The sequence below is a fragment of the Bombina bombina genome, chromosome 3, assembly GCF_027579735.1.
Source record: "Bombina bombina isolate aBomBom1 chromosome 3, aBomBom1.pri, whole genome shotgun sequence".
In the NCBI taxonomy this organism is placed as follows: domain Eukaryota; kingdom Metazoa; phylum Chordata; class Amphibia; order Anura; family Bombinatoridae; genus Bombina; species Bombina bombina.
Window position 1 is genome coordinate 996495760 of NC_069501.1, and position 14679 is coordinate 996510438.

A 14679-nucleotide genomic window follows, 5' to 3' on the forward strand; every position below is an offset into this window, starting at 1 on the left:
TTGCCTAGTCCGCTAGACCATAGGCCTTGACCGGAAGATTAGATCTTGCCAGAAATCCCAGATCGGGATTTTCCCTCAGAGGGACTACTGGTGAGCTTGGGGTGGATATGTAAGGAGCTTTCTTAATCAGTTTATCCCAGCCCAGTAAAACCTCATCTACTAGAGGATACAGCTTAACCACCGAGGGCCAGTGAGTAGGAGAGATCCACGCAAGGGCTCCCACGTTTCCCCTTCCTAGTATTGCGTTATCGACTTGGAACCAAGCCTTCTGAGAGGAGTTATGACACCACTCCACAAGTCTTTGGAGGGATATTGCCCTTTGATACAGCCGCAAATCTGGAACTCCCAGTCCACCCCCACTCCGGGGTAAAAAATATGGTTCTCCTATTGATTCTTGGCTTGAGGTCTCTCCAGATGTAAGACTCTATGGCCGATTGTATCTGGTGAATGATGTGGGAGGCTGCAAACGATGGGATGGTCTGCATAATATACAGCACCCGTGGTATCGAATTCATTTTAACCACTCCAATGCGGCCCAGCTAGGAGATGGTTTTGTTTCTCCAGTTCGATAGATCTCTAAGGATCTCATCCCTAATAATTTTATAGTTCAGATCTACGTCTCCTTTATGCTAGGTGTCCGGTAGATGCCAAGATATTTTAGTTTGTCGTGTGGTAATTTTTATCGGGCAGTCATGCTCCAATGTCTTAAATTCAGCTTGTGGAATTGTAACATTCATGATTTAGACTTCAGGGGATTCAGCAGGAAATTTGAAACGTTGCCAACATATGTGAATTCATCTATGGCTACCCTGAGGGATTGTCTAATATTCGAAATCAGTAACAGGACATCGTCGGCATACATGGCAAGCTTATGCTCAGAGCCCACCACCCGAATTCCACTTATTTCAGAGTTTGTTCGGATCCTGCATGCTAGGATCTCGATTGTCAGGGCAAACAGGAGAGGGGACAACCCTGTCTGGTCCCATTACGGATTGTAAAGGCATTGGAGAGCGTACCGTTTACCCTTACTCTAGCATTAGGCGATGAGTATAAAGACAAAATCCCATTTATAAGTTTAGGTCCGAAACCAAATTTCTCTAGGGTGTGTTGCATAAATGTCCAGCTGACCCGGTCAAATGCTTTCTCAGCATCTGTTGAGACCAGGGCCAGCGGGATTGCATTGTTCTGGGCGTACGTGATCATCTGAAGGACCTTTAGAGTATTATCCCTGGCTTCGGGATAAACCCCACTTGATCAGTAGAGATCAGCTGCGGGAGATATCTATTGATGCGGTTAGCAATCACTTTTGCAAGAATCTTGACGTCTGAATTGAGCAGCGAGATGGGACGATAATTCTCTGGGTTTTTTTCTGGTTTGCCTGGCTTGGGAATCACCGTGATATGGGCCTCAAGCATTGAAGGAGGCAGAAATGGGGCATCAGATAGTTGATTAAAGAGAATCAGCATTTCAGGTGCCAGTATGGTCCCAAATACTTTATAATATTTGGCCCCAAAGCCATCCGGCCCCAGACTCTTACCGGGTTTTATATCTTTGAAGGCTTGTTTAATCTCTGCCAGCGTGAACAGGGATTCCAAAGCCTCAGAGTCCTGTTTTGAGAGCACCGGAACGCTGTCAAGGTACTCATGTATCTTATGTCTCTCTCTCTCCCATTATATTAGCACCTTGGATGTTATATAGGGCTTCGTAGTAAGATCCGAAGATCTCAGCAATTGATTTCCCGTCCTCTCTAGGCTTCCCATCAGAGTGGATCATGCTGTGCACATAATGTTTCTTTTTTTTACGTGCAATGGCCATGGCCAGTAATCGCCCGGCTTTGTCACCTTGCTCAAAAAACTGTTGCCTTAAAATTAAGGCCGCTTTTTGATAGTCTACTTGTAGGAACTTCAAGAGTTCTGCTCTCTCCTGCGCCAAGGTCCTGTTTAGCATGTCATCTGCTGGTGCTATTTTATGTGCTGTCTCCGCCTTCTCTACTCTAGAAAGTTCCGATAGATCTCTCTTCTACTCTTGACTAGACTTGCTTTCTGCTTAAGGAAATGGCCTCTAATTGTACATTTATGAGCCTCCCAGACCACTGTGAGTTGGGAATCTAATCTCTCATGTATTCGAAAGTATTCTGTTAATGCTTTTTCAATTTCCAACCTAAAAACCGGGTCGTCCAGCATGGAATCATCTAGCTTCCAGATATAGGGTGTGGCAGGAGCGTTGGACCACAACACAGTACATGTAAACGGGGCGTGATCAGACCAAGTAATATGGAGTATGTTACTACTTGTTGTGATCGTAAGTCCTGTTGCGTCTGTGAACCAGTAGTCTATTCTTGAGTATTTCTTATGGGGGTGGGAGTTAAATGTGAAATTCTTAGAAATGGGATGTTGTGCCCGCCATATGTCATGTAGTGCTGCGTCTCTAAGTGAGGTTAATATGCGCTTGAGGGTCTTATGGGGGATGCTAGAGATCCCATCAGAGGTGTCTAAGGCTGGATCCAGGGAGGCATTCAAATCTCCCCCCAGGAACAGAATACCAGTCTGCAGTTCAAATAATTTATGTATAACCATTTGGAAAAAGACCTGTTGAGATTGATTGGGACAATAAACATTGGCCAATGTTATGGGTCTGCCATATATTGAACCATTAAGTATCATGTACCTACCTCCTGGGTCTTTATACGATTGTGTAAATTGGAACGGTATGTCAGCGCTAATGAGGATACCCACCCGGTTTATGTTTTTGAGGGCCGGAAGCAAAGAAAGCAGTAGGATATTGCTGGCTGAACCAACGAGGCTCATGGCCTGAGGCGAAATGGGTTTCCTGCAAATATATGATGTTTCCCCCTTTGCCTGTGTAAGTCTCTCAGAATCATAGAGTGTTTAGCTGGACTATTTAGTCCTTTTACGTTTACAGATATCAATTCCATAGGGCGTGATTTTCCCATTTTAAAAGGGAAGAGTGAGTTCTCTCCCTTTTCTCCAACATAGGTGTGTCCGGTCCATGGCGTCATCCTTACTTGTGGGATATTCTCTTCCCCAACAGGAAATGGCAAAGAGCCCAGCAAAGCTGGTCACATGATCCCTCCTAGGCTCCGCCCTTCCCCAGTCATTCTCTTTGCCGTTGTACAGGCAACATCTCCACGGAGATGGCTTAGAGTTTTTTAGTGTTTAAACTGTAGTTTTTATTATTCAATCAAGAGTTTGTTATTTTAAAATAGTGCTGGTATGTACTATTTACTCTGAAACAGAAAAGAGATGAAGATTTCTGTTTGTAAGAGGAAAATGATTTTAGCAACCGTTACTAAAATCGATGGCTGTTTCCACACAGGACTGTTGAGAGGAATTAACTTCAGTTGGGGGAACAGTGAGCAGACTTTTGCTGCTTGAGGTATGACACATTCTAACAAGACGATGTAATGCTGGAAGCTGTCATTTTCCCTATGGGATCCGGTAAGCCATTTTTATTACAGAAAGAAAAAAATAAAAGGGCTTCACAAGGGCTTTTTTAAGACTGTAGACATTTTCTGGGCTAAATCGATTTATATATAAACATATTTTATACTCCATAGCCTTGAGGAATTATTTTAATCTTGGGAATTATGTAAAATAACCGGCAGGCACTGTATTGGACACCCTATTCTCTAGGGGCTTTCCCTAATCATAGGCAGAGTCTCATTTTCGCGCCTCTATTGCGCACTTGTTTTTAAGAAGCATGGCATGCAGATGCATGTGTGAGGAGCTCTGATACATAGAAAGACTTTCTGAAGGCGTCATTTGGTATCGTATTCCCCTTTGGGCTTGGTTGGGTCTCAGCAAAGCAGATACCAGGGACTGTAAAGGGGTTAAATATAAAAACGGCTCCGGTTCCGTTATTTTAAGGGTTAAAGCTTCCAAATTTGGTGTGCAATACTTTTAAGGCTTTAAGACACTGTGGTGAAATTTTGGTGAATTTTGAACAATTCCTTCATACTTTTTCGCAATTGCAGTAATAAAGTGTGTTCAGTTTAAAATTTAAAGTGACAGTAACGGTTTATTTTAAAACGTTTTTTGTACTTTGTTATCAAGTTTTTGCCTGTTTAACATGTCTGAACTACCAGATAGACTGTGTTCTTGAATGTGGGGGAAGCCAAGGTTCCTTCTCATTTAAATAGATGTGATTTATGTGACACAAAATTTAGAGAAAATGATGCCCAAGATGATTCCTCAAGTGAGGGGAGTAAGCATGGTACTGCATCATCCCCTCCTTCGTCTACACCAGTCTTGCCCACACAGGAGGCCCCTAGTACATCTAGCGCGCCAATACTCCTTACTATGCAACAATTAACGGCTGTAATGGATAATTCTATCAAAAACATTTTAGCCAAAATGCCCACTTATCAGCGAAAGCGCGACTGCTCTGTTTTAGAAAATACTGAAGAGCATGAGGACCCTGATGATATTGGTTCTGAAGGGCCCCTACACCAGTCTGAGGGGGCCAGGGAGGTTTTGTCTGAGGGGAGAAATTTCAGATTCAGGGAAAATTTCTCAACAAACTGAACCTGATGTGATTACATTTAAATTTAAATTGGAACATCTCCGCGCTCTGCTTAAGGAGGTGTTATCCACTCTGGATGATTGCGAGAATTTGGTCATTCCCAGTAGAAACTATGTAAAATGGACAAGTTCCTAGAGGTCCCGGGGCCCCCCGAAGCTTTTCCTATACCCAAGCGGGGGGCGGACATTGTAAATAAAGAATGGGAAAGGCCTGGTATTACCTTTCGTCCCTCCCCCCCATATTAAAAAATTGTTTCTATGGTCGACCCCAGAAAGGACTTATGGCAGGACAGTCCCTAAGGTCGATGGGGGCGGGTTTCTACTCTAACAAACTGCAACCACTATACCCATAGAAGATAGTTTGTGCTTTCAAAGATCCTATTGGATAAAAAATTAGAAGGTTTGCTTAAAAAGATGTTTGTTCAGCAAGGTTACCTTCTACAACAATTTCATGCATTGTTCCTGTCACTACAGCAGCGTGTTTCTGGTTCGATGAGCTAGAAAAGGGCGCTCAATAATAATTCTTCTTCTTATGAGGAGATTATGGGACAGAATTCATGCTCTCAAATTGGCTAATTCTTTCACCCTAGACGCCACTTTGCAATTGGCTAGGTTAGGCGGCGAAAAATTCTGGTTTTGCTATTGTGGCGCGCAGAGCGCTTTGGTTTAAAATCTTGGTCAGCGGATGCGTCTTCCAAGAACAAATTGCTTAACATTCCTTTCAAGGGGAAAACGCTGTTTGGCCCTGACTTGAAAGAGATTATCTCTGATATCACTGGGGGCAAGGGCCACGCCCTTCCTCAGGATAGGTCTTTCAAGGCCAAAAATAAAACCTAATTTTCGTCCCTTTCGCAGAAACGGACCAGCCCCAAGCGCTACGTCCTCTAAGCAAGAGGGTAATACTTCTCAAGCCAAGCAGCCTGGAGACCAATGCAAGGCTGGAACAAAGGAAAGCAGGCCAAGAAACCTGCCACTGCTACCAAGACAGCATGAGATGTTGGCCCCCGATCGGGACCGGATCTGGTGGGGGGCAGACTCTCTCTCTTCGCTCAGGCTTGGGCAAGAGATGTTCTGGATCCTTGGGGCACTAGAAATAGTCTCCAAGGTTGTCTTCTGGAATTCAAGGGGCTTCCCCCAAGGGGGAGGTTCCACAGGTCTCAATTGTCTTCAGACCACATAAAAAAACAGGCATTCTTACATTGTGTAGAAGACCTGTTAAAAATGGGAGTGATTCATCCTGTTCCATTAGGAGAACAAGGGATGGGGTTCTACTCCCATTCTGTTCGTAGTTCCCAAAAAAGAGGGACCATTCAGACCAATCTTAGATCTCAAGATCCTACAACAAGTTTCTCAAGGTTCCATCGTTCAAAATGGAAACCATTCGAACAATTCTTCCTTCCATCCAGGAAGGTCCAATTCATGACCACGGTGGATTTAAAGGATGCGTATCTACATATTCCTATCCACAAGGAACATCATCGGTTCCTAAGGTTCGCATTCCTGGACAAGCATTACCAGTTTGTGGCACTTCCGTTCGGATTAGCCACTGCTCCAAGGATTTTTCACAAAGGTACTAGGGTCCCTTCTAGCGGTGCTAAGACCAAGGGGCATTGCAGTAGTACCTTACTTGGACGACATTCTGATTCAGCGTCGTCCCTTCCTCAAGCAAAGGCTCACACGGACATTGTCCTGGCCTTTCTCAGATCTCACGGGTGGAAAGTGAACGTAGAAAAAAGTTCTCTATCTCCGTCAACAAGGGTTCCCTTCTTGGGAACAATAATAGACTCCTTAGCAATGAGGATTTTTCTGACAGAGGCCAGAAAATCAAAACTTCTAAACTCTTGTCAAATACTTCATTCTGTTCCTCTTCCTTCCATAGCGCAGTGCATGGAAGTAATAGGTTTGATGGTAGCGGGCAATGGACATAGTTCCTTTTGCGCGCATTCATCTAAGACCATTACAACTGTGCATGCTCAGTCAGTGGAATGGGGACTATACAGACTTGTCTCCGACGATACAAGTAGATCAGAGGACCAGAGATTCACTCCGTTGGTGGCTGTCCCTGGACAACCTGTCACAGGGGATGAGCTTCCGCAGACCAGAGTGGGTCATTGTCACGACCGACAGCCAGTCTGGTGGGATGGGGCGCGGTCTGGGGACCCCTGAAAGCTCAGGGTCTTTGGTCTCGGGAAGAATCTCTTCTTCGATAAATATTCTGGAACTGAGAGCGATATTCAATGCTCTCAAGGCTTGGCCTCAGCTAGCAAAGGCCAAGTTCATACGGTTTCAATCAGACAACATGACGACTGTTGCGTACATCAACCATCAGGGGGGGAACAAGGAGTTCCCTGGCGATGGAAGAAGTGACCAAAATCATTCAATGGGCGGAGACTCACTCCTGCCACTTGTCTGCAATCCACATCCCAGGAGTGGAAAATTGGGGGAAGCGGATTTTCTGAGTCGTCAGACATTTCATCCGGGGGAGTGGGACTCCATCCGGAAATCTTTGCCCAAATTACTCAATTGTGGGGCATTCCAGACATGGATCTGATGGCCTCTCGTCAGAACTTCAAGGTTCCTTGCTACGGGTCCCAGATCCAGGGATCCCAAAGGCGGACTCTAGTAGAGCACTAGTAGCACCTTGGACCTTCAAACTAGCTTATGTATTCCCCCGCCGTTTCCTCTCATCCCCAGGCTGGTAGCCAGGATCAATCAGGAGAGGGCATCGGTGATCTTGATAGCTCCTGCGTGGCCACGCAGGACTTGGTATGCAGACCTGGTGAATATGTCATCGCTCCACCATGGAAGCTACCTTTGAGACGAGACCTTCTGTTCAAGGTACCGTTCGAACATCCGAATCTGGTCTCACTCCAACTGACTGCTTGGAGATTGAACGCTTGATCTTATCAAAGCGAGGGTTCTCAGATTCTGTCCATTGATACTCTTGTTCAGGCCAGAAAGCCTGTAACTAGAAAAATCTACCACAATATATGGAACAAAAATATATCTGTTGGTTTGTGAATCTAAAGGATTCCCTTGGGACAAGATAAAAATTCCTAAGATTCTATCCTTTCTTCAAGAGGTTTAGAGAAAGGATTATCATGCAAGTTCTTTGAAGGGACCAGATTTCTGCTTGTCTGTGTTACTTCACAAAAAGCTGGCAGCATTGCCAGATGTTCAAGCCTTTGTTCTCAGGCTCTGGTTAGAATCAAGCCTGTTTACAAACCTTTGACTCCTCCTTGGTAGTCTCAATTTAGTTCTTTCAGTTCTTCAGGGGGTTCCGTCTTGAACCCTTACATTCGTTGAAATTAAGTTATTATCTTGGAAAGTTTTGTTTTTTGGTTGCAATTTCTTCTGCTAGAAGAGTTTCAGAATTATCTGCTCTGCAGTGTTCTCCTCCTTATCTGGTGTTCCATGCAGATAAGGTGGTTTTGCGTACTAAACCTGGTTTCTTCCGAAAGTTGTTTCTAACAAAAACATTAACCAGGAGATAGTCGTGCCCTTCTTTGTGTCCGAATCCAGTTTCAAAGAAGGAACGTTTGTTGGCACAATTTGGATGTAGTTCGTGCTCTAACAATTCTATTGAGATGCTACAAAGGATTATAGACAAACATCTTCCTTGTTTGTTGTTTATTCTGGTAAAAGGAGAGGTCAAAAAGCAACTTCTACCTCTCTCTCTTTTTGGCTTAAAAGCATCATCAGATTGGCTTACGAGACTGCCGGACGGCAGCCTCCTGAAAGAATCCCAGCTCATTCCACTAGGGCTGTGGCCTTCCACATGGGCCTTCAAGAACGGAGCTTCTGTGATCAGATATGTAAGGCAGCGACTTGGTCTTCACTGCACACTTTTACTAAATTTTACAAGTTTGAACTTTTGCTTCTTCTGAGGCTATTTTTGGGAGAAAGGATTTTGCAAGCCGTGGTGCCTTCCATCTAGGTGACCTGATTTGCTCCCTCCCTTCATCCGTTGTCCTAAAGCTTTGGTAATTGGTTCCCACAAGTAAGGATGACGCCGTGGACCGGACACACCTATGTAGGAGAAAAAAGAATTTATGTTTACCAGATAAATTACTTTCTCCCAAACGGTTGTGTCCCGGTCCCCGGCCCGCCCTGGTTTTTTAAATCAGGTCTGATAATATATTTTCTTTACATAAACTACAGTCACCACGGTATCATATGGTTTTCTCCTATGCAAATATTCCTCCTTTACGTCGGTCGAATGACTGGGGAAGGCGGAGCCTAGGAGGGATCATGTGACCAGCTTTGCTGGGCCTCTTTGCCATTTCCTGTTGGGGTAAGAGAATATCCCACAAGTAAGGATGACGCCGTGGACCGGACACACCGTTGGAGAAAGTAATTTATCAGGTAAACATAAATTCATGTTTTCTTCCTCCCCTCCCCTTATTAGGAGAGAAGAAAAAAAGAGTGGGGGAGGGGAAGGACAGAGGAAGAGTGGAGAGAATGGGAGGAGGATAGGTCGGGGTTATAGAGGAAGGCACGAAACCAGGGATGATGGGGACGACTTAAGTCGCAAGATGATTAATATGGATAGAATCACACCAATGTATTTGAGCATTTATACTAGTATTAGGCTATATCTTATCATACACAGGGGGTATATCAAATCGGGGAATAAACAAACACGAACAACAAACAACAAAAGACAAAAGCAGGGGTAGTGTTCCCTGCCTACTTACACTGTATATACATTCTTTAGAAAAAACATTAAACAGTAACAAGTGCATAGGTGAGTTGTGCATCTCTCTCAGCTCACCTCCCATATGTTTACTAGGAAACTCATACATTGGGCATCTAGCATTCAGGACCAAAATACTGTTTTAGATTTTATAAACTATACTGAACATCTTATACAACTAGTAACTTAACCCCCATGGGGGACACCATTCCTTTCCATCTATAACTTTGGTCAATAGTCACTCTTCTAGTGTTCTATGGCCTGTAGTGATCTGGTTGGCCCTTCTTACGTGCTTCCGTGGCAGAATTCCCCAATGCGAGTGGATATTTAATTTATATACTGTTCAGCGTGTCACTTTTACTGATGGCTTGTGTCTATATTAACCCTAAGCCAATATTGGCAAGTTTTAGGGGTTAAGTAACCATACTCCTATATTTAACTTATAGGATCTACTAATACTCTGATTAGTTTGGGGCCTGCAGTTATATATCAATTCTTAGCCTATGATTTGGTTCATTGGTTATTTACCCAAACATGTATGGGAGGTTTCCTTGATGGTGGTAATATAAATGCAGTGAGCACCTAACAAACACATCTTACTAGATTTTAAAACTATCTACCATATAATTACTAAGCCTGCTTCAAAACTCATATTTCAACACCATTGACATAACTTATCCGATTCGATCCTCCAGTGTCCAATTAGTATAGTTCAGTCCATAGATCCTCTACGAGGACCCGGTGAGCTAGTGGCAGCCCAAAAAACATGGAGTATTAACGAGTATTCATCTTACTCAATCTGGGATATGTTGTAGTCCATCTGGTTCCCCATTAGCAAGGCCCCCTTAAACCACAGGAGCCTTTACAGGGAGTTTGATATTAAAAGCCCAAGGGTCAGGTTGCAAGATGGTAAGGTCTGCTGGGGTCTTAAGGACATGTGTGATATTTTTGGTAACGATGAGGCCTTGTGGAAAAACCCCATCTGTATGGGATTTTGTGGCCTTCAGGGTGGATGTAAACAATCTAAGGTCCCTTCTTTTTGAAGAGTAGTCAGTCTTAGATCGGATAGACCTGCAATTCCACTCCTCTGAATTCTATTTGTTGCTTATTTCAAGCCAGACGAAGAACTTCTTTTTCTTTTAAAAGATAATAATTTTAAGATGATGTCTCTGGGAGGGGGCCCTTTCTGGAGGTTTAGGACGTAATGCCCCTATGTGCTCTTTCTATTTGAATCTCAGGACCCAATCTCTTCGTTTCTGAGATATTTGACGAAATCTTGAATGTACTCTTGAATTGCAGGAGGTTCTATTGCTTTCAGGGACACCTCGCAGTCTGAGGTTATTCCTCCTACTGTGGTTTTCAAGATCCTCAATTCGCTGTAATGTGTGTACGTGCTCTCTTGTGCTTAGTAAAAAACTGTCTTGATGTTGGAGATCCGAGCTAAGGGCCTTGTGTTTTTCCTCAACTTGAGAGTTACTCTATGATCAACAGCTGAGATATCTTTTTTTTAATTTATGAAACATGGATTTAAAGTCTCTCATAGCCTCTTTTTTATATCTTCTTTTGAAGAGAGGAGCTTGATATCATCTTTGGTCTCACAGTTCTGATGAGTAGACATTGTGTCAGTGTTATTGAACCTGTGCAGCAGTGGCTTTCAGGTGTGACTCAGGATTTCCCTGTTGAGGTCGCCGGGTTCATTAGCTATTAAGTAGCTTTCCATCATGTAATTTGGGTGCTTTAGGTGGCCTAGTGTGTCTTTTATTAGACATCACATATGTATGGGCCAGACTTTATTATAATGATTCAAAATGTCAGACAGTTCTGCTTTATCACTCCGATCAGAGAGCAAACTTTCTGCTACTAGGTGGGTCTCAGCGGGTATGGGTAGACTGTAAGACATGAAACTAGGCCGCATATGAGAAGGACCCCTCAGGCCCGGAGCACGTAAAAGCCAGTATAGGGCTACAGTCAAACTCCCCTTTCTATGCTGCAACTTAGAGGTCAGCGTATCGTGAAGTATGATATTCTGGCTGAATGTACTGTGTTCAACGTATTCCCAGTCTAGCGGTTGCGGCCTATAAGATCTCAGGTCTGGCTGTCAGGCTAATAGAGTGCTTATTCTGTAATGCTTTCCAGCTCTTGAAACTACACCCTGACGCAGTGTCCACTTTGTGTGAGGGGATAACCGGCCAGGCTCCGGTTGCAGCTCATGGCTGGCAGCTTTACCTTACTGGGATCTAGGGTTCGGGCCTGTTCTCTTCCTGCCACTTGGTTAGTTTTCTCCTTGGCGGAGCGTTCACAGCAGCCCTTGTCGGGGCCTACAACTCTCCGTATCAGCGGAGCTTCTCGGTCGCACTGCAAGATCCCGCTGCGTGGATGGCCCAAATCATGTGAGCGGTGTCTTGTTTATAGCAGGATACGGGGCAGGCATGTGCACAACAGCTACCGGATCTCACTCCCTCCTGTGTCGGGGAAAAGCCGTATTAGGTCAAATGAGCTCGATGAGACGCAGACAGCCTCCGTTTCTTTCTTTGTGGTGCTCAGCTGAGTTATATCTAGAGCAACTTCGCAGCTGTCCGACTGGACCATCTGTAAGGGGTATTCACATGGTGTTTAATGTTCCCCAGAAAGAGCGGTCTACTTGTTAAGTCGCCGGGGAACTCTAAAGATACCTCAGGTTAGGGAGCAAAGTTTAAGACATGAGAGAGATGCAGATTTTAGCTTTGATTGATAATATTAATGCATTTGTTTTAGTGTAAGGTCGGCAGGGACATCAGAGCTTTTTTAGAAAAGCAGCCATGTCCATCTATGGCTAGGCTCCGCCCCCTAACTACAGTTACTATCATAAGTAAATTAGTCAGCAACCACCTCCAAGGTTCATGGACAGGAAAGCCACACCCAAACAAGATTAAAAATACATTTTTCACTGGCCTCCCACTTCTGATTTTTATGGACGAACACATATGTAATATTTTTTAATATCTATGTATGTATATATCTTTCTATAGCCAGGGAATATTATAAACATGAACATTTAATTTATAATAATGTATAATTGGAGATAAACCAAAAAAAAAAAAAAATAAAACTACTAGGGGAAAAGAAGATAGACTGAGGAGGATGATCTGGAACCTCAATAAGAAAAAAAGCCTAAAAAAAAAAAAAAAAAAAAAAAAAAAAAAAAAAGGTAAAATTTGCAAACTATTAATGTCAATTTATCAAAATGAGCAATTATGTATAAATTGCTTTTTTTTATATAAATCATAGCCTGTAAAGTTATATGACAATAAAAAGTTATGTTCAAGACCATTTGATTAAAAACAGTGGAATTGCAAAGCATATAGTGTAAATACATTAGGAATAAAGCTTAAATAACTCTTACCTTCCACCTCCTTATACTGCAAAATAAAGTACCCCTGAGCTCTTCCTCCTCCTCTGGAGTCCATTTTAATCGTTTTTTGATCACTTCACTGAATTTAAAAGATGCATAATGATCAACAGGAGCAGTAAGAGTCATCATTTATCATGACAGGAATCAGTTCTCTTTTCTGGTGGTTCAACTTGTTTAAAGGGACATTGTACACTAGATTTTTCTTTGCAATAGTTGGTTTGTAGATGATCTATTTAATATAGCCCATACAGGGTTTTTGTTTGTAAAAATGTATAGTTTTGTTTATTTTTAAATAACATTGTGCTGATTTTCAGACTCCTAACCAAAGCTCTCAAAGATTCAGAGGTAGATCTTGTCTACCTACTCCAGCTTGCTCCTGTTTGTGTAAAGGGTCTCTCTTCAAATGCAAGGTTTTATATTGGATTTTTATATCAGTATCTGTGCATATTCTTCTTTATAGTAGTGTCTATTACATGCAGATATATGAAGTTCTACTGTCCCCTTTAACTCACCTGTCTTCAACTCTCCGGCTTCCAGTAGCCCTCAGTCATCTCCCGCACAAATGCTGTGTTCTTCCAGAACAGCAGCTCTACATATGCTTTGTTTGTTTGTGGCAGCCAGAGCAAAGAAACTTATTTAGGATGTATTTTGCAAAAGCTACCAATTCCTGGGAATAATAATAATGAAACCTACTTTCAGACATAATACTAAATACACATACATACATTGATTTGTATATATATATATATATATATATATATATATATATATATGTATACACACACACTACACAAATATACATATACACAACAGTGCTTTAAACAAAACAAATGTTCTAGATAAAAATGATAGTCTAATATACAGTGTCATTACTCACTTTGTATGCACCAGCTGCAGGGTCAATAAGGATATGGGTTGAAAAGGCAGAAGACAGACAGCTGAAAGAGCAATGCCCTCATCTTGAGATCATAAGCAATGCGATGTAGCATTTTCACCAGGCAGTGGTTCTTGTGAGCAACTGTTCTGCTGATATTTCTTAAGCAACAGAAAGTATGCCTTCACAGACATTGGAGCTTGCAAATCTACAGTACCAACCGACAAAAAACAAAATTATATTTAAAAAAAACAAAAACAAAAAACAAACAAACCCACGAGTTTATCATATTGCCAATATTTCAATGAACTATTAAAAAATGTAAAATCCTCCAGTTTATGAAATAGTTTATTAAATAGAATATTACCAGTATATTCCCCCACCATGCAAACACAAACTTACCGTTTCATATAATCCAAAAAGTTTAAATTCCTTCTCAGAGACTTGAACAGAAGTAAGCTCCTCTTCCTCTACTTCCTCCTCTTCTTCCTCTTCCATCATGTCCTCTGTTTCAGCTAGTGTAGGTCCTGAATTAAAAATGAGGTATTATTTAGCCATCTTCAAGATCTTAAGTGCTTAACAATGGAAACACCAATCAGCAGATGGCCTGTCTGTTAAATGAGGACCATCCAATATCAAGAAGATGCAGAAGATAAAAAAAAAAAAAAGGTCTACAAAATTTTTCTAAAGGATTTTTTTTAAAAGCGAAAGAAATGTGAGTAACCTAATGAAGAGCCCTTATTAACCGTACTGCAGAGCGGCAACAAATAAACATTGAGAAAGCGCCAATTTGGGGGCTGATCAGATTAGATGTTTTCCCCTTCACAGATGGTGTGTTACAGCACTGCATTGTTATATTGAGTAGTAAATAAAAGTTACATTTTACTTTATTATGCCTGCCATTTGCACGCAACAGCCACAGTATTTCTGTTATTTTGTTGAAGATCCAGAGTACAAATTAAAATGCTGAAGAGTTTATTAGCAGCGAGGGCCTGGAGGTACTGAAAGTAAGCAATTACTTGCATACTCACTCAGTCCTTCACAGGAATGCTAAAAGTCTTAACTTAAGCACCAAATATATATAAATGTGAATTTATAATGAAGCGCACCTCGCAAGAGTAAGTAGGGAGAAAATGTATTTCTTTCTTGACACGAGTCCACGGATCATCTAATTACT

At 42.3% G+C, this 14679-nt stretch overlaps 1 protein-coding gene across 1 annotated transcript in view; it reads right to left on the reverse strand.

The window, feature by feature from the left end:
- Positions 1 to 14679, reverse strand: part of TIMELESS (timeless circadian regulator) — a 254574-nt gene that overhangs the window by 181209 nt on the left and 58686 nt on the right. Inside the window, 11 exon segments of the mRNA XM_053705509.1 lie at positions 12620 to 12650; positions 12653 to 12702; positions 13137 to 13233; positions 13235 to 13258; positions 13260 to 13295; positions 13506 to 13541; positions 13543 to 13644; positions 13646 to 13690; positions 13692 to 13710; positions 13905 to 13927; positions 13929 to 14029. Coding sequence (XP_053561484.1) covers positions 12620 to 12650; positions 12653 to 12702; positions 13137 to 13233; positions 13235 to 13258; positions 13260 to 13295; positions 13506 to 13541; positions 13543 to 13644; positions 13646 to 13690; positions 13692 to 13710; positions 13905 to 13927; positions 13929 to 14029 — 564 coding nt within the window.